The sequence below is a fragment of the Choloepus didactylus genome, chromosome 20 (assembly GCF_015220235.1).
Source record: "Choloepus didactylus isolate mChoDid1 chromosome 20, mChoDid1.pri, whole genome shotgun sequence".
Lineage (NCBI taxonomy): Eukaryota > Metazoa > Chordata > Mammalia > Pilosa > Megalonychidae > Choloepus > Choloepus didactylus.
In genome coordinates, this window is record NC_051326.1 from 47,353,188 (window position 1) to 47,372,301 (window position 19,114).

At 35.6% G+C, this 19,114-nt stretch overlaps 1 protein-coding gene across 2 annotated transcripts in view; it reads right to left on the reverse strand.

Annotated features, from left to right (window-relative positions):
- TMEM18 (transmembrane protein 18) overlaps positions 1–16,479 on the reverse strand; it is a 30,322-nt gene extending 13,843 nt beyond the window's left edge. The window contains exons 1-6 of one of the 2 annotated variants that reach the window (XM_037813244.1): positions 16,375–16,479; positions 15,007–15,127; positions 12,218–12,272; positions 8,302–8,395; positions 7,541–7,638; positions 975–4,515 (exon numbers count right to left, since the gene is read on the reverse strand). In XM_037813244.1, coding sequence (XP_037669172.1) covers positions 7,543–7,638; positions 8,302–8,395; positions 12,218–12,272; positions 15,007–15,127; positions 16,375–16,431 — 423 coding nt within the window. In that variant the 5' untranslated portion in view covers positions 16,432–16,479 and the 3' untranslated portion in view covers positions 975–4,515; positions 7,541–7,542. Of the gene's footprint in view, positions 1–974; positions 4,516–7,540; positions 7,639–8,301; positions 8,396–12,217; positions 12,273–15,006; positions 15,128–16,374 lie in introns of those variants that run through there. The other variant, XM_037813243.1, reaches the window with a different exon arrangement.
- Positions 16,480–19,114: the final 2,635 nt, after the last annotated feature.

Below are 19,114 nucleotides of genomic sequence, written 5' to 3' on the forward strand. Positions count from 1 at the left end.
AACTTTTCAAGTCAAATAATGTTCATCCAAGCCTTTCGTTCTAATCCCTGACATGCATCAGTCTTCTTATTTAAAAGCTGTTTGGATTAGTATTATCTATCATTTGACATGTTATTAAAAAATATTTATCAAATGTAGCAACTCTTTAATTTCCCTTGCCTCATGGGTTGCATGCTTTTTAAAACTTCCATGCTAGTTGGCAAAATGATTCTGACATTCTATGAAGCATTCTGTTTCTAGATCTTAATTGTATGACATTTTAACAAGTTTTCTGAGGTGGATCTAGTACCACTGCAACCAATCTCAAGAATAATTTTATTTGCAGATGCTTAATAATTTTTAATAATTGGATAATATCCATGTTTTGTGATAAGTCTCCGATATTATTTATTTTACACTATTGCTCCATTTCATGCTTTTTCAGGAAAGCAGGAATTTTAGGCCGAGAAAAAAGGACTTACTGGAGCATATGTACATACATTATATTGCCTAAATAGTGACAAAACTTTTTTTAATTATGCTTATCCTGTGAATCTGATGACTTCCCAGCTTTAATAAAAATTTGTGCAGTATGTACGATAGAGTACAAATATCTGTGAAAATCAAGACAATTTAAATCTGAAGTAATTAAAGAAATTATAGAACTCTGTAGCTTTAAACTACTGTTTGTTTTGTTTTTTTAATATAGGTCATTTGAATTTGTAAGACGGTTTAAAACAAACTGGATCAACAAACAGAACACTAAGTATGAGAAGTCTTGAAATATTAATTTCCATTTAGTTCAATAATTAAAATTGTTAAAACTTCAACTCATGCAATAAAACGTATTTTGAAGTATCATTTTCTGAACTTATTAAAACTCCACTTCCCCTGAATTAATCTTAATACATTCTGTTCAATTTTAAGAGAAATAAAGATTGCTTTTAATCATAGAAATAAAAAATTAAAAGTCAATAATAAAGTAACTTAAGAAAATCAACATAAATTTTATTTAGGGATACCTGACACAACATAACACTATTAATAATAATACAGATAACAACCATCTGAGTGTGTTTTTATTCTATGTTAACAGGAAACACTGTAAAAAATACAAGCAAATCCTATCAAAATTAAAATATTTCATATTTTAATATCATGGATGATTACTCAGGAAGGTCAGATGGAGGTACTATACCTATATCGCGTGGCCCCTAATGAAGACCTGATGACCTGACAGTGGGCAAGTGTACTCTTAGGTACCAAAATAATTGAATTCAGAAAGTTTACAAAGGGAAGTCTACAGATAGTGCTTAAATTTAATTTCAACTGGTGCAAAATTTTGAACTGCATTTAAAAAAAATGTTTAAAATTGTATCATATTCATAGCCATCAAAATATGAGAGGACACCCATAACCTATTGAGGCACACCAGTGTACCATAGCACATGTGCTGGGAAGCTGAACCCTAGATGACACATTCTTCCTGGATAATTCTATCTCCTGTGGGTTAACTACCAGCTCTGGAATGATTAAAATCTCTAATCTATTCCAGACTTCTTCCAAAAGCTTTATCCTGTGAAAATGTGTTCCTCCTCCTGGGTTTTCTAAGATACAAATTTGCCTAAAAACTAATGGACTGTAATTCATAATTTTTGTTAGACAACATTCTACTGTCAGTAATCTCTAAATTAAAAGGCTGATCATGTCATAGTCCCCTTGAAAACTTGGCACTTTGGGGGACATAATACAACCAAACCAACACAAATACACTTCTATTGTACTGGTTATATCTAACTCTTTATCATTAAAATTATTTAATAGCACATATACATTCCTCTCCTACTCCTAATGAAATCCTGTTCATCCTCCAAGTATTTACTTAAATCCTTCTAAGGCCTTCTCTGACCTTCCCCAAGACAGAGTTAAACACTCCTCTGTGCATAAACTACTCCAGAAGCTTAAACATCTCTTAATACTTAATATTATAATTTCTTATCTCTTCTAATCTGGGAGCTCCTTGAATATTAGGAACAATTACTAGCAGATTACTCGTAATTACAAAAAACATTTGTTGAATTAATGGATAAATGAAAGAACGAGAGAATGAACATGATTATAAAGAGAAAAGAGAAAAAACTAAAACAAAAACATAGACTGTGACTGTGAGTAAATTTAAATATTTTTATAAAAGTTGAAAGTCATCATGTGTACTTTCTCTTAGTTTCCTAAAAACAATGAAAACTCTTCAAAAGGTAAAGAACAATTTGTTTATTCTGATGGAGCCATGAACTCCCAAAGAAAAGTGAGAACTTTAAGGAATGCAATTCAAATATAAAATACCTTCAGGAACTTAATTTGGAATCTGATAGGCCATAAGAAATTCTCTCTTCAATACTATAATTTTTCTCAGGAAAATCTAGAAAAGTCAAGTGACTTTTTGACAAATGTAGCATATATGCTATTAGTACAAAGTGAACACTATTTACAATCATCAAATCAGGTCCAATGAACTGACAAAGAATTTGGTCCCTCGTGCTCAAAACTCCAACATCTGGATAATGTGCTAAAAGTTAAAATTTACAAAATCTTTCAATGGCTAATAGGGCAGAATGTCTAAAAATAGTATTGTTCTGGAAAATCCAATACAGGACCCCTGAGCAATCAGGTTCCCGCAACTCATCTTTCAAATCATCATATTCTTGTCCTTTACACAATATCTACAGTCTGTAATTCAGTAGTTATGCTTGTATACTTGTTTATGATCAGTCTACCCCACATGACTCAATACTCTACACTTAAAGCCTTACAGAGTGCCTGGCAAACTGAACACCCTCAAGATTTGCTAAATGAATGAAAAAAAGAACAGATCTACAAATATAAATCTACAAATATGTATAAACTACACCTGACATAAAATGTATAAGATAAAGCATAACATAATAAAAAGTTTTCTAATTTTATAAACTGAATTTGGGATAAAGAGCTATAATTGGTGTCTGAGGATAACAGCAAATTCCCAAAAGATGTAGATAAAATTAAACCATGATTTCAGGCATCAACACAATCCGTCTCTCTAAATCTTTTTAGGATCATAAAATTTGTAATATGCCCTTGTTTGAACAAAAATAAACTGGAATTTTTGCCATATTTCCTTACTCTAGGAAATATCGTGCAGAGAAGCATTAACTCAGCCAGCCTGGGTTATTCAAACTCTGTACACTCCCAAGAAAGACCCGTCTTGAGGACTGGCGTTTGGTCAGCACCTGGGAGATGAATTCGGAGCCCTTGGAATATTCTGCCAGACAGTGCTTTTGTATGCCTGAGGCTTTGGTCCATACAGTTTAATCTGATAGTTTATGCTAACAAATGATTTATGGTGAAAACTGTTTTTGATTTGGGGGTTGGAGTCCGAGTAGCTGAGGTCACACAGTTGCTACAGGCTTAGGTGACTGCTTCCAAACAAAAACTTTGGACACCAAGACTCAGGTGTTTTCCTGGTTGACAAAACTTTCAAGGTATTGGCACACGTCGCTGGAAGCGTTGTATCCATGCAACCTCACTGAGAGAGGACTCCTAAAGATTTGTACCTATTTTCTCCTGGAATTCACCCTATGATTTCACTTTGCTGATTTTAATCTGTATCCTTTCATTGTAATAAACCATAACCATGACTATAACATCTTTTCTGAGTCCTTCTAGTGAATCACTGAGCCTGAGAGTGGTCTTGGGGACCAAAGACACATACTTTGTTCAGATTCCTGAAATCAGTACACATTTTACAGTATCTTCAAAAAATTCAAGATTTTTTTTATCTAACATCTATTAAACAGTTTATCCTTACTGTTTTGATGAGAAAATATAACACTAGTCACTGGTTCTCATTTCTCATATTTTAGTTGAAAAAGCTAAAATATTCATTCAATAGTTATGCATTTCTAATTTTGCATACTGAAAAATAAAATATGCAACCTGCATGGTTTTGTTTTGTTTTTAATATGCAGGTTGCATTTTAAATGTTCTTTGTGGTGGTAAAAGAAAAACAATAGTCCACCAGAAATAGAAAAGGAAGCTTGAAAAGACTTTTCCAAAGACAAGACATGTTTAAGAATTCCAGAATACATAATCTTTGGTAAACAAAGCTTGTTTTCTGCTTCTAAGCATTTGACTCATGGTGATAGTTAAATTCATGTGTCAGCTTGGCCAGGTTATGAGGTCCAGTTGCTTGGTCAAGCAAACACTGGCCTGATTGTGAGGATATTTCATGGACTTAAATCAGTAAGTTGACTGCATCTGTGGCTGAGTACGTCTACAATCAACTGAGGAGATGGCCTTTACAATGGGAGAAGTCTCTTCCAATCAGTTCAAGGCTTTAAAAGTGGTGATTTCAGTAGTCAAAAGAAAGAATTTCCATCTCTACTTCAGCCAGCCAGCTTCTCCTGGTGAATTTACTGAAAACCTCCATTGGATTTCACAGCTTGTGGCCTGCCCTTCAGAATTTGGACTTGCCAATCCCCATAACAGCGTGAGACGATTCTGGTAAAAATTTCATAATATTTACATTTGTCTCCTGTTGGTCATTTCCCTACAGAACCCTGACTAATACACTCACTAACACTGAAGTTCCTTATTCTGAAGCCCTACTCGCTAAATCTTATAACTTTGTTGACTTCCCACATACATTTTTTTCTAAAGGTAAAGAAGGTGTTAATATTTCCTTGACACTTTCTCACAATAAATTAATTATTCAGGTTTACGTACTGCATTTTTATTTGATACGTGTAAATCTGTGAGTTGATTTTCTTCTTTTGATGCTGACAAAATTGAATTTCTCAGTTTGTAAAGCTTAGTACTAGATCCTGGACTAAAGTGACCCATCATCCAAAGTTGGAGATGATGTCATGAGGAGCTTCTGCTTCCATTTACAGCAAAATTCAAAAAATATAGAATTTTGGGAGAAAAAAGCATACCATATATTAAGGATACTGCATTAAATTTTTACAGGTTTGGAATGTACAAAATATATTTTTTAATCACAAATCTCTTTTCCTCTATTTTGTTTCTAAATACATAATTAAAACATTTGCTTCATTTCAATAGACCAAAGAATCTCTAATGTATATTTTTACTTTTATACAGCTTGAATAAAGCAAGTTACATATGCCCTCAAACTTCTAAAGTGGGATTAACAATCTGCACAATTTATGTAAGTTACTGAACTGTTTGTTGACAATTCTGACTTGTAGGATATTCCCCAGCAGTGCGAACAAAATATTAATAAACATCTGTTAATACTGCAATTTAAGCCACTGAATATGAATTTATTAAACAGTTAAAAAATAAGGAAAGCCTGTTTTTGTGAAACAGACCTGACAATAAGTGCCCTCCATCCCCCACCCCAACTCCAAAATACAAAAAAGAAACAAAACAAAAAGACCCATGCTGTGTTTATACATTGATATAAGCCATTAACATGGTAAACATAAGACAAAGTTAACAATACTGTTATACTATTTTTCACAGTAAAACAGATTTAGTCAGATGGTCCCACATTTAGACAATCGAAATACTTTATGGATGGTGAAAATGTACAATTTCTACAAGTTTCTCTTATATTAGCTGAGTCAACCATATCACAGCTGACTTTGACAATACCAAGACTAGAATCCATTATCAGTCTGTCACAAAGGCCTGAGAGGTATGAAACAAAACTACAATGGCAGAACTCAGCATTATCTTCTACCATTCTTGTTCTTTCATATTACAATTTTAATTTAACGCCCAATTTGATTTTACATTCTGTGAAATCAACTCGTGATATAGCGAACTCTTCTGAATACATAATACCATAAAACACGCTGAATCGGTAATCTTCAGAAATGCAAAATTAGGCAAGGTATCAGGACACCAGGTACACAGTACTGGATAAATTGGGGAATTTTAAGTTTAAAATTTGACTTAAAAATGAAACGCTATTTTTTAAGTCACTTTTTAATGTTCAATACAAAAGTTGAACAAATCAAGAATGGACTAGCAAAAATTTCAGGATAAAATTTCCAGTGGACTTATTGAGAAAACTTATCAACTCACTTCTAAAACTAAAATCAAAGTTGAAGAAACAGTTTCTTTACTAAAAACACTTAAATTGTCTATAAAACATATATATCTAAATTTTGAAACTTAAATTTTATAATCTAAGAAAGTGTCAACTTTTAAACTGCTAAATATAAATCCTTTCATTCAGACATTTTTTTTTTTTCCTTTTGAAATCTGAATGTATTTCATTTTGGGGAAAAAAAGATCCTGTTACAATTAAAACAACTATTCCCAAACCATTTTTTTTTTAACCAAAATCAAGAGTCAATACCATTCCCTATATTGAACAATATATTTTTTAAAATTTGGATCTCTATTCACCTCCTGTCATTTCCTAGTTATGGTTCCAGACTTGAAAGAAACCAGGAACTTTCTGTATATGAACTATTTGATAAAGTAAAGTCATATTATACCTTTTTAAATAAAATTAACAGCATTGTGTTCTTTAGCACCCAAAGTACAGAAAAATAAAATGTGAAACTTAAGAAGGACTATAATCAATCTTTCTATTTTTCATATAGTTCTATTAGTTGAAAAAGCTAAAATACTCATTCAGTATTTCTGCATTGCTAATTTTGCATCCTGAAAAATGAAAACAAAGGGCTCATTCAACATATTCTTTTCAATGGAATCTTGACTTAATGGCTTCCATTATATCTTAATTTTTTTAACTATTATGAAAAAGTGAAGTAGGCTCTAATATTACTTTGTTTTGACAGGGCTTGGCCTGTGTGGAAGTTTACAGTGACTAATATCATAAGAATCGGTTCATTAAATTGAAATGTAATATTTTTTCAATACCTTGCCTCAAAAGTCTTTTTTTAAAAGGTTTCTCTAGTCCAGGGTTTCTCAACCTTGGCACTGATGACATGTTGGGCTAGATAATCCTTTGTTGTGGGGGACTACCCTGTGCATTCTAGTACGTTCTGCAGCATTCCTTGGCTCAACCCACTAAATGCCAATAGCACCCACCAGTCATGAAAATCAAATGTTCTCTGAGGGACAAAATCACCCTTGGTTAAGAACTATGGCTGTGGACTAGAAAACACAACATGATAAATAGGTAATAGTGCCCAAGAATAGAATATCATTAAATATTTCTTATTTAACATTTTTATATTGATTTAACATTTTATAATTAATACTAATTACATAAATGGTGTGAACTAATTAGCAAATTATGAAAGGCTCTGATTAGAGACTATTTATATAGTTTAGAAACACTCCAAACATTCTAAATAAAGATGTGTGTTTAGCGAATCTCCTGACTGATATTATTGTTTGTTTTAAAAATCAACGTTAGCATGTGTTCTGTCACTGTGGATTTCACAATAAAAGAATCTATCACCTTTTCAAACCATGAGTCAGTTGCTAAAGAAGGATGCTTATAACGTGTACTTCAACACTGGAAACAATGGTGGAGGAAAAAAATTTAACATAAAAAATCAAAAGTAAATTGTTATACCATTATTCTTCTTTTCTTCGCCTCTTCTTTCTTTTTCTTTTCTCTTGTAAATTCCTCAGGTCAATCATTCCATTCAAAGTCTTACATACCCACATAATCTAAAAACAAACATTTTCAGTCATGTTTAGGATTGAAAAACATACACATGAAGATAATTAAAACTTAGAAGTCTATAAAAGCCTCAAATAACAGTACCCCTGAAAACCCTAAAGAATACCGGGGGCTCTAAGACTATAAATGTTTTACTTAGTGAGTTTATTTTTTTCAGAGAATAAGGCCTCCAGATTGTTCCTATGCCAGGTATGCCCTGAAACCCAGAGATACCAGTCTCTCCAAGAACATAAACTAGTTTCTTTCCTCTAACCCATAAGGTTGACACCCCTTTCCAGAAAGCATAAAGAAGCTAAAATGGTCATTGCTCAGATATCCCTGAAGATTGAGAGAATGATAAAATGAGAGGGAGGAGGTGTAACTGAGAAATTAGGATTTAATAAGTGATTATGGCTACTGACTCATTATACAGATATTTCTTTTTCGTTTCTAGTTTATCAGAATAGCTAGAAGGAAATACCTGAAACTGTTGTCCTGTAATCCAGTATCCTTGATCTTTGATAATACTTGTATAACTATATAGCTTTTATCATGTGACCATGCGATTGTAAAAACCGTTGTGAATGACACTCCTTTTATCCAGCGTATGGGTAGATGAGTAATAAAATAAAGACATGCATGGAAAAAAAAGAAGTCTATACTATACATACCACAATAATCATGGCATTCAAGAGCAGTGGAGCTGAAAATACTATAGAAATGAACATCCCTCTTGAATCAAAATACTGGTGTTTTGAAAATATCCTGTTTTAAGAAAAAAGAAAAAAATTACTTGGAATAGGACAAAAATGTTTTTGGTGATTTTTCTCTATTTAACATAAGACTGTGGACATACCTTACATCAATTAAGACAGAACTTCCCTGCGCCCATCACTGATCCTACCCCTTAGATCTTTTATAACCTCTACTTCATTATCCAAAATCTTAAGTTCATTATGAAGAAAATACATTAATCACATGATTAAAAAGGGCCCTTTAGTACAGTACAGGGAAGATGGTAGTGAGTAATAGTAATTAATATAATGATTTTTTAAGGCAAAATAAATATCTGTACACTAGAAACCACTCTGATTAATAGAAAATTTGACATTAATTGTAAAATGCTATCGATTTGAAATTCTTAAAGTTGTATAGTACCAATTTAAATACATTTTATAAACGTTAAAATAATAATAGCTGCATTTTACTCTATAGCTTCTTTAAGATAGGTACTATGCTAGATACTTTCATCTTATTTAATGCTCACAACCTTACTGAAGTAGATATTACTCTTTTTTATAGGTGAGGAGACTGAAACTCAGAGAGGTTAAATAATTGCAATTTGCCCAAAGTTATAAAGTAACTGGCAGAAACAGGATTTCTATTCAGGTTTTACTCTCTCAGTAGCAAACACAGGAAACATGTTAACAACATAAGTGACAACTCATTAACTTTGTGACTAGTAATTATTGAATACCTACTATGCACTAGTCACAATCACTGGTGATACAGCAGTGAAAAGAAAAGACAAGATCCCCACTTGGAGTTTATATTCTTGTAGAGGTGGAAAGGAAGAGTCAGATAAGACAATCAATCACAATATGTAGGTCGTGATTAGTATTACAGAGGAAAAAAAACAGGGGATATAGTACATGAGTGTAGAGTGCTTTTCAAAAGGGTGGTCAGGGAAGGCTTCATGACATTTGAACAATGACTTATAGGAGGTGAGATAGTGGGCCATGTGGATATCAGGGCACTGCAGCAGGACCACTGTGGCTAGGACAGAGGGAGCAAGAGAGCTAGAAGTCAGAGATGAGATAAGAGGGAGTAAAAAGAGGCCAGATCTGGAGGACTTTGTGGGCACTGTAAGACACATTGCTTTTATTCTGAATGACATGGGAACTTGCTGGAGGGTCTCGAAATAGAAGCACTCTGATGTGATACTCTCTGCCTACTACACAATGACTAAGGGAGGTTGGGACAACGTTGAATGGGGATACTATTTAGGAGGCATCATAAGAAAAATGTAGGCTAGGGTGGTAGTGATAAAGGTGATGGAAAATGGATGAGTTCATGGTTTATTTTAAAGGAAATGCAATGGGATTTTCTGAAGAATTTTTGTGTGACATGTAAGGTCCTTGGCCTAAGAAACTGGAAGGGGAAGTTGCCATTAACAAAGATAGACCAGAATGCTTTGGGGGAACATTTTTGGAAAGGGATTATACCAGGCTGTGTAAAAACATTAGTTTTCAATACGTTTACTAGAAAACCAAGTGAGTATCTCTCACTTTATCCATCCATCTATCCATCTACCTATGCATTCATCCATCTACCTATGCATTCATCCATCCACCCACCCACCCATCTTCCTACCTACCTACCTACCTATTTATCTATATAAATACAGGATTTAAATGCAAAAGACTGGATGAAATCATTCAGGTAGTTAGTGTTAATCAGAGGTAGATAAAGAGAACCCTGGCACATTCCAACATTTGGGAAATTTGGAAAAAACAAACAGATGAAGAAAGAGTGGCCAGTGAAACAGAAGAAACCAAAATAGTATGGTATCCTGGAAACCAGGTGAATTAAGTGTTTTAAGAAGGAAGGGATTAACTGTGTCAATTCTGCTATACAATCAAGTAAAATGTGGACTGAGAATCACTGTATTTAATAATATGGAGATCATCATTGTCATTTAGAAGAACATTTTTTGAGGAGAGGTAGGAATGAAGGCCCAATTGGAATGGGTTCAAAAGAAAATGGAAGAAAAACTAGAAGCATGAATATAGACAACCTTTCAAGACTTACTGTAAAAGGGACCTGAAATATGGGGGAAATAGCTAGAGAGGGATGTAGGATCAAGAAGATATTTTTAAGATGAGAAATTATAGTAGGCCTTTATGTTGATGGGAATGGTTTAGTAGAGGGAAACATTGAGGAACAACAGAAAGAGGTGATAAGTGCTACAGCCATGTCTTTGTATATGAAAAAGCAGTCAAGACCCAGTGCACAAGCAGACAGGTTGCTCTTGGGTGGAAACAGAGTAAGGCCAACCCAAGAGGAGGGAAGGTAGAATACATGAACATAAATACAAGTAACAATGAAGTATACATTCTTCTCTGATTCCTTTTATATTCTCATTGATAAAGGAGGTATGTTCATTAGCTGACAATAAGGAGAAATTACGAGATTTGGTAGAGAGGAGACTGTGCTTTAAATAGTCACAAACAATAGTCTCTAAACAAATGATCTAGAGAAGCAGTCAGCATACTACTTCTGTAAGGAGGCAGATAGTAAATATTTAGGTTTAATGGGTCAAAACACAAAGTCCTCAATTTGTTCTTCCTGAAAGGCTAATAGTTCTTTTCTTTTAACATTTGACATTTAAAGCCACACAAAAACAGTGGGCCAGATTTGGCCTGTGGGCCATTATATGCAAATACTTATCTAAAGAAATGTAGTAGTTTTCTGTCTGCAAAAAAGGTCTCCCCTGACATTAAAGAGCAAGAATTACCAATATCTCATTAGGATGAGATATTAGCATGAATGTGTTTTCTTTCCACTAATGTTCACATATATGGATACAGGTTCTGAATAGGCAGAATTAGATTTAACCAGGGGTAGGGTTTTAACAAGCAAGTATGATGAAGTGAGAGATGGGAAAAAGGGAGTTGAGGGAATATGCAAAAGAATGATTATAATGACAGACAGTGGAATCTAAACTAGGTAATGAATGAAAAGAGATTATCAAGAGAGTAAGGCATGGAAAATATGATACGGTAGTGGGGTAGAAAATTAGTGGAAGTCATCAGGTTGTAAGAGGGAATGAGCTGTTAAGATAGGAAGTGGTGGTTAAAGTGTTAAACCTACAATTGAGATAACAAAGGAAGTGATGGGAAGGTCTAGGTCAGGATATGAACATAGGAGTAAGGGTAGAAGCGATTTTTAGAGAAAGAAAAAGTCAAGGAACTAAAAGTCTACAGACTTTTAGATCAAGTACATGGAAAGATCAAGTATAAGAATATTGAAATTACCAAGAATTATGATAAAAATAGAGATGCAAGGAAAATAGTATGCCAGCACTAAAATCTTCAAGGAGGGAGTTACCCACGGATTTACAGATCATGTGAATAAGAAATAGGTTTAGCATAGTGACATTCCTGAGAATACGCAGGTTTTTAGGGAGAGGGGATAAGGCAGAGTGCTTTGAAAATGGTACCATTTCTGTTTGAACCATAATATTGAGTTCTTTCTAAAATGTCAATTTTTAATTTTGCAATACTTTAAAATGGCCCATTAAATTCTCTTGCATTTCTGTCATTAACCATACCAATGAAAAATAGTGAAGCTGGAACTGTTCAGTCATAAAAGACGACATCTTTCTTAAAATATTTCAGAAGTTATTTTTCAAAGCTAAAACCTATCAATGCAAAAATGCTTCAATTTTTACTTGGTTTCAATTATTTAATTTCTTTTGTTTCCTCTCTGAGTCTTATGCTCTGTATACAATAGTCCTTTGTGACACCACTATTGTCAAATGTACTTCCTAAAATACAATAAAAATGAAAATGAAATTGGTTTTACCTCCAGTTCATTGCAGCTACTTCATTGATATATTCAGCACAATAGACTAAAATTACTAAAAAGACAGAAACTAGGTGTTACAATTTAAATTACTAGTTATTAATCATTACGAAATTAAGTTATATATTCTTTACAACAAAATATTTAATGTGAATGTAACAGTACAGGAAGGCTTTTATGAGAAAGGTAAATTCCAGTTGAGATATAATGAGATGTAAAATATTATAAAATTATAAAATTTTAGGACATACTTATTTAACAGAAAAGAAAACCAAGGTCAATACAATTAAGGGTCTTGAGCAAAACCATGCAAATCTACTTAGCAACAGCAGAGCCATGATTTGAATCAAAGCCTTTGGACTCAAAATCAAGTGTTCACCATGTTCACCATGCAATACTAATTTGCCTTAAGTGGCATTTTCTATGTAACACAAGTCATAGTTTAGCCATATAAAACACCATGTAGCAGAATTAGAAGATCTGTGATAATGTGCTTGATACTCCCTGTTTTAACCCCAAATATCTGTACAATAGGGGTTACCCTTACAAGATCGTTATTGATATTTTTCCAAGAAAATGGATGGAATAGCAGCTAGTAGTGTAGAAGCAAAGAAATGGAGAGGGATGTGCTTTCTCTGGACTTTATTTCAATGATCTCATTTAATCCTCACATTTCTATTTAAAGAGGAATTGCAGTTATCCCTGGAGCACAGAAAAGTTAAGTGACTTGTTCAAAGTCTAACAGCCAATTCAACAGTAATGCTGACATTCAAATCTAAGAAATAAAGTCCTCAAAGTATGCATGGCTTAACCATCACACACTGCCAATATACTTACTTGGATAAAAATTAAAGAAAATATAACATGGCAAACTAAAAAAACTGATGATTTAATTTCTATTATTAATTTTTTAGCTAAATTAAAATGTGCAAATCCTCTCACTCTTCTCAACCCAAATCAAAGGGCAGATTAAACCAGAGGTTAGCAATCTCTTGAATACCTCCACCCATGAATGGTCCTGATGAGGTACAAGTAAAGAAGCAAAAGAAAAAGAAAAAAGATGGAGAAAAGGGAAAAAAGAAAGGATAACAGAAAGAGAAAGGAGTGGAGAGTAGAAGAAAGGAAGTAACTTTTTTAAATGTTACCAAATTAATAACCTAATAAAGAGTGAGAACTCTAGAGCAGGACCACCCTAGTGTGAATGCTGACTATGCCACTTAGAAGCTCTGTGTTCTTGAGGAAGTTAGTTAACTTCTCTGTATGTTTCATTCATAAAAATGGAGAAAATAATACCCAACTCTTAAGCTGGTTTGAGAATTAAATGTTACAATATATGTAAAAGCACTCAGAACAATATCTATTATTACCCAAGTTTGAAAGTAGTCATCCCTCTCTTCATCCTAGAAAATAACAAACCCATATATGCTACGTAAGTTAACAAACTTGTTTCAAATATATTAGCTCATTTGATCAGTCTATAATCTTTTTTCAAAGTTTCCCATCTCAGGGTCTTGTACATGTTATTCCCTCTTTTTGGGGTATTCATCCTAGCCCTTGTGACACAAACTTGTGGCCTGACTACTTTCTATATTTTCTTTTTAGACTTCAGTTTAAACGCTACTACGGCAATATAAATCAGGCCCCCTTTCATAGTCTTTCATTGTGCTCTTAAAGCTTCCTGCGTAACACTTAACATCACAGTTTATAACTATGCATTTAGTTGTATGATTATTTACTGGCTGAGCTCTGGGAGGTTAAAGAGCCAAGGCTATTTTGTTTACCATGCACTGCTTAGCACACACTTGATAAACAGCTCTCGTATAAAGAAATGAAAATACTAACTCTATCCCTTATTTGTTTGGGACTGTTTCTGTAATAGCAACTCTCTGGTACTTGTCGAGAGTTTCCACCTTACACACAGTCACCAGACTAACCTCATTTAAGATTAGTTGTTGCGTTTTGTTAAATTAGCATGTAAAAATCTTCTGGGCCTTCCCAATATCCATAAAATCAAGAAAAGCTTCAGCCTACTCTTTGAGGTCTTACCTCACCCTCTCTATCTAAGCACATTTTTAATTCAACATCAGAAATATTTAGCTGTTGCAGAGCTAGTGGTTTTCCTGACATCTGATCAATGCTTTAAATTCATTTCCACCCATGTATGCCAGGTGTTGCTACTCTCCTGCCTTCATTCTACGTGCCTGCTCCCCATATCTCATTCCTGGGCCAGATATCTGTTCCTCTATCTATTTGTCTTAAAATTTTAGTCAAATTTTATCCCCTGTACCTATACTATACTTCATCCATGTACTCATTCTCAATCACTCCATGCAACTACTTTCCTTCTCTAAATTCCTGTAATACTCATCTTTAAAACTGATTTAGTTGACGTCTTAAATTATTTTATACATAGAACTTTCCTTCCTAGTTTGCATTTTTTTCTCCCAGAGCAAGTAGCTCATTAAACACAAAGAGGAAAATATCTTGAAAAAAATATAGTATTTCATTAAACTCAACTGTTCTTCTTTGAATAACTGGACTTTAGCACCCTTCCCTAGTATAAAGCAGGTAATCAATAGGTTCCTTCCAATTCAAAACCCAAGAATTTACTTAATATTTATAGTTCTCAAGATTAAATCTGGGAGTGGTCTAAAAATCAAAGTAGAATATGATAGAAGGGTTGGCAGGTTTTATAAAAAATAATTATTTGGAAAATACTGACAGATCATAAACAAAGTATTACAACACACAGCAATCTAAGTCACAGAATTTTTTTAAATTCTACTTACCTAGGCACAGAAAATGCCCAATCTGTAGTTTATAATTTTGGAATGAGAAACAAGTGAGCAGCAGGCAGAGGACATGAAAGAGAGCAAGTCCCATCAGCCATGGTTCAGTCCAGTCTGTCTGCTGTAAGTACGAAACATCAGAAATTCATTATTGTCAATTAATAAAAGGAGACCACAGTTTTAAGGTCTTCTGCAGAGCACTCTCAAGGATCAAAGTTTGTGCCCCTTGTTCTACTGAGCAATGCCCCCAGAGCGGTAGTGTCAGACCTCGCAAAGAAACACAGAGAAAATTAAAAAGAGAAGGAAAAGAGGAGGACAGAAAGAGGAATCCACTCTGCATTGCAGCCATAATCAATTACTATTTAAAAAGATGTACCACTGATTTAATCTTCAAGCACAATACAGAACTGATTATGTCACTACTTGCCTCTTTTTATTCAACAGACTTTTCGCACTGAATAGATGCTTAAGTGACCACTCATCCAATTACGTGACGAGGAAGGGGAGTTGAGGCTCAGAAAGATTAAGTGACTTGTTCTGGTGATGCACTTGGTTAATTCCAAAGTTAAAACAAGAACTCATATTTTAAGCTCCTTTAGGCTGGTACTTAAGGTCTTGGAAAATCTGACCCAATGGTAAGTTGCCTAATTCGTTTTTCTCCATGCCTTTCTGCTATACACCCAACACTCCAAATACGCTGAACTTCCCAGCCGCCTTGGGTTTTACAAACCGTGTTCGCTCCACCTGAATGTTCAGTTCCCCAATCTCCAGAAACTAACCTTCCAGGCTTCCTCACGCTCCGTCGCTCCATCCCTCTCCGCGCCCCCAAAGCTAGATGTGCTCTCAATTCTGACCTCCCGCAGAATCTTTTAAGCACCTCTTAGTGTTTATCATTCTCTACTGTGTATTATTGCTATTTTATTTAACGCCTGGGTCCACCAGCAGAATCAACCATAAAGTAAGCATTCAAGAGACTGGCAAATAGTAAGAATTCAACAAGTTTGTCCTTAACCGGCCAATGAATGAACAACAACAAAAAAGGCCAAGGAAAGCATAAACGTGGGGCGTCTCAGGCAACTCTGCCGCCCCTGAGGGGCACTGTGCGGCCCCACATGGACGCGCAAGTGTCGCAGGCAGCCAGAGGGCTGTCCTGGGGCGCCAGCCCTTCTCCGGCCCTGGACTGCAGTCCAGCCGCACCCCCTCCCCGGGGTCCGGTCGGTCCCGGGCGCCTTCCATCGCGTGGGCAGCAACAGCCCCGGCCCCGGCGGCTCCACCGCCCGAGCTACGCGAACAGCGGGCGGCGTGGGAACTGGCCCCAAAACGCCGCCTTTCGCGCCGGTACAGGAGGAAAAGGAGACTGCGAGTTACCGTAATCACGGACGGAATGCTGACCGGGAAAGCGCTGACTGAGAACGGGGACGACATTTTCCCAGCAGAGTCCCGCCCACTCACAAACCGCTGCGGAGGCCCGCCTCCCGGCCTCTCAGGGAATCTCAGCCCGCCAAGCCTCGGTGCTCTCTTCCTCGCGAGATCTCCACGGCCTGCCTACAAGTCCAGATCTCGCGGCATTACGTGGCTTCAAAAACCAAACTGAAACCGTAGTTAAGGCTCCTGCCTTTTTGACTTGTATGTGGAAGGGAGGTTAAGGGCTTTTTCCTTTTTACCCCTTCTACTTCCTCGGTGTTGGGCGGAGACGGGAAGTTGGTGTGGAGGCTCTTTCTGCCATAGTAGGGAATGTTTGCAGCGCTGTTTCCAGCCTCTTTTTCTGAGGCGGCACTCTCCTAAAGTAACAGGACGAGGACGTCACAAAGTCTGTGAGGGAAGGTGGTCTTGCTGCTAGCGGGGGGCCCTGGGGAAGGTGTCTCCGCGCTCCTGTAACTCAAGGCGCCCTGCCCTCGTTGGGAAGTCCTGGTTAGAGATGCTAGAAAGTGCCATCCTGTGTTACCTATTTGTTGAATAAGGAATGGAGAAATTGAAAATGAAAATCTACTGGAGGTCATTTCAAACTTTTAAAAAATAATGCAAGGGTAATTTATGAAAGCGTATTTAAATTTTATGATATGAAGTTCAAGAAGTACTTATTGCATATGTAAACAGGACTGCAAGAATGTGCTGACAGTTTCTTTTTATATACACACATAATTCTTTTTTCTTTTCATATGAGTGCTTTGGACTGGCTGTTTTCCCTTTACCATATGTGATGGAAGCTTTGCCATTTTATCCTTGAGTCTCCTTTACACTCTGTGTGGTACTTGCTTACCCAAACTGCATTACCTTCCTACCGTCATCCTAACAATACACAGATTTTTATTCTTATAAATACCTCTTTCCCCACTCAGCCTATGTGTTTTAGGGCTGTGCTTCTCAAATGTGCATACACATCCCCTGAGATTATTAAAAACGAAGATTCTGACTGAATCTTAGGACTGTTGTGGAGCTTAAATTTCTGCCTCTCTAGCAAGTTCCCAATACTGCTGGTCCAGAACCAGGCTTAGAGAAGCTGGGCATTTGGGGAAGCTCACCCTACTCTCAGTTTTACGGGCAGACTGATTGCTTCTAGTTATTTACGGTATTGGAATTCACTTGCCAGGGTGAGGATTCAAGAAACCAAGCTTTAATTCAATCAACACAAGGCATTCTTCTGCCAGGAATTCTGTCAGACATGGGTATGTGAACCTCTTTAGACTAATGAAACTTGTGGGTTTTTGGAGAGAATTTCCTTGCAGTTCTTGAAAGCTACTTAAACATATAGTCTTCTTTCGGATGGGCTTGAATGAGAATGTGAAGTAAAGAACAACCTCAGCCATTTGTTTTTTACCAACTTGAGAGAGGACAGGCTGAGTGTAAAACTGGCACTGAGGAAAGCAAAGGAGAAAGGATGAAAGAAAATGGGTTCTTGTGGCATTCCTGAACTGCTGAATCAAATTAAAATGGAAGCCAGGTTTTGCCAGAGAAAGTTCTGGACTTTATAGTTAAATAACCAAAGCATCCACGTTATTGTTTAAACCAGTATGCATTGGGTTTTCTTTTACTTGCTGACGAAAGATCTTTTTTGAAACCACCTCCATATCCAATGAATTAGCAAGTCCTGTCAGTTCTATTTACAACATTTGTTAAGTCTCTCCAGGTTTTTCTATCCCCATTATAATTCTTATCCATCCCTTGGTTAGACTTCTACAATAGCCCATTAAGAGGTCCCTTGAAATAAAGGTATTTCGTGTTCTTAAAATAAAATCCAGACTCTTTACTGTGGACCCTAAGGTCCTTGGTGGGGTGGCTTCTGTTTGCATCTCCAACTATATCTGGATCATTTTCCCCCTCTTGCCACATTTATCTCTTTTCTCATTTACGGCAAGCTCTACCATGCCTCCAAGGTTTGTGTCTATGGTCCTCTGCATTTGAAATGTTCTCTATCTCTTCATAAAGCTGGCTTTTTTCACCCTTAAGTTTCACTACAAATTTCATCTCTTCAGAAGGACCTTCTCTGACCAACCTATTTAAAATGTCCTTCCTTAGTTAATCAGTATCTCATCACCCCATCAATTTGCTAATGACCACTTACCAATATATGTAACTCTCTTGTTTATTTGTTTTCTTGGTTTTTCCCATGTATTTTTCCATGTACTTGTTTTTTACCCTGACATGTAAGCCCCTTGAGGAAAAAAACCTTGTTTTTCTTTCTATTGCACCCTTAGTTTCTAGCACATTGCCTGACACATACAGTAATAAGAACTCGATAAATTATTGAATAAATTGGCGAGTGAATTTATGAATGAATGATCATGTTTGCAAAACTTTGGGGTGAAAATGCCCATGGAATCTTCCCTAGTCCTTAGTTTTGAGATGAGATCTATAAAATATCTTTTAAATTTTTCCCTTGGTTACTGATATATTCTTTTTTTTTTTTTTTCTTTGTGAGTTAACTTTGGTAACATATATATCTAGAAAACATACATTTGTTCTATAATTGCCAATTTCTTGGCAAAAAATTTACATTATTTTATGTTCATCTCTATAATTATCATTTCTAACAGTGTTTGTTTATCCTCTCTATTTCTTCATTGCAATTGTAAAAGAATCAGTGAATATTAGCTGTCTCCTCTTTTAA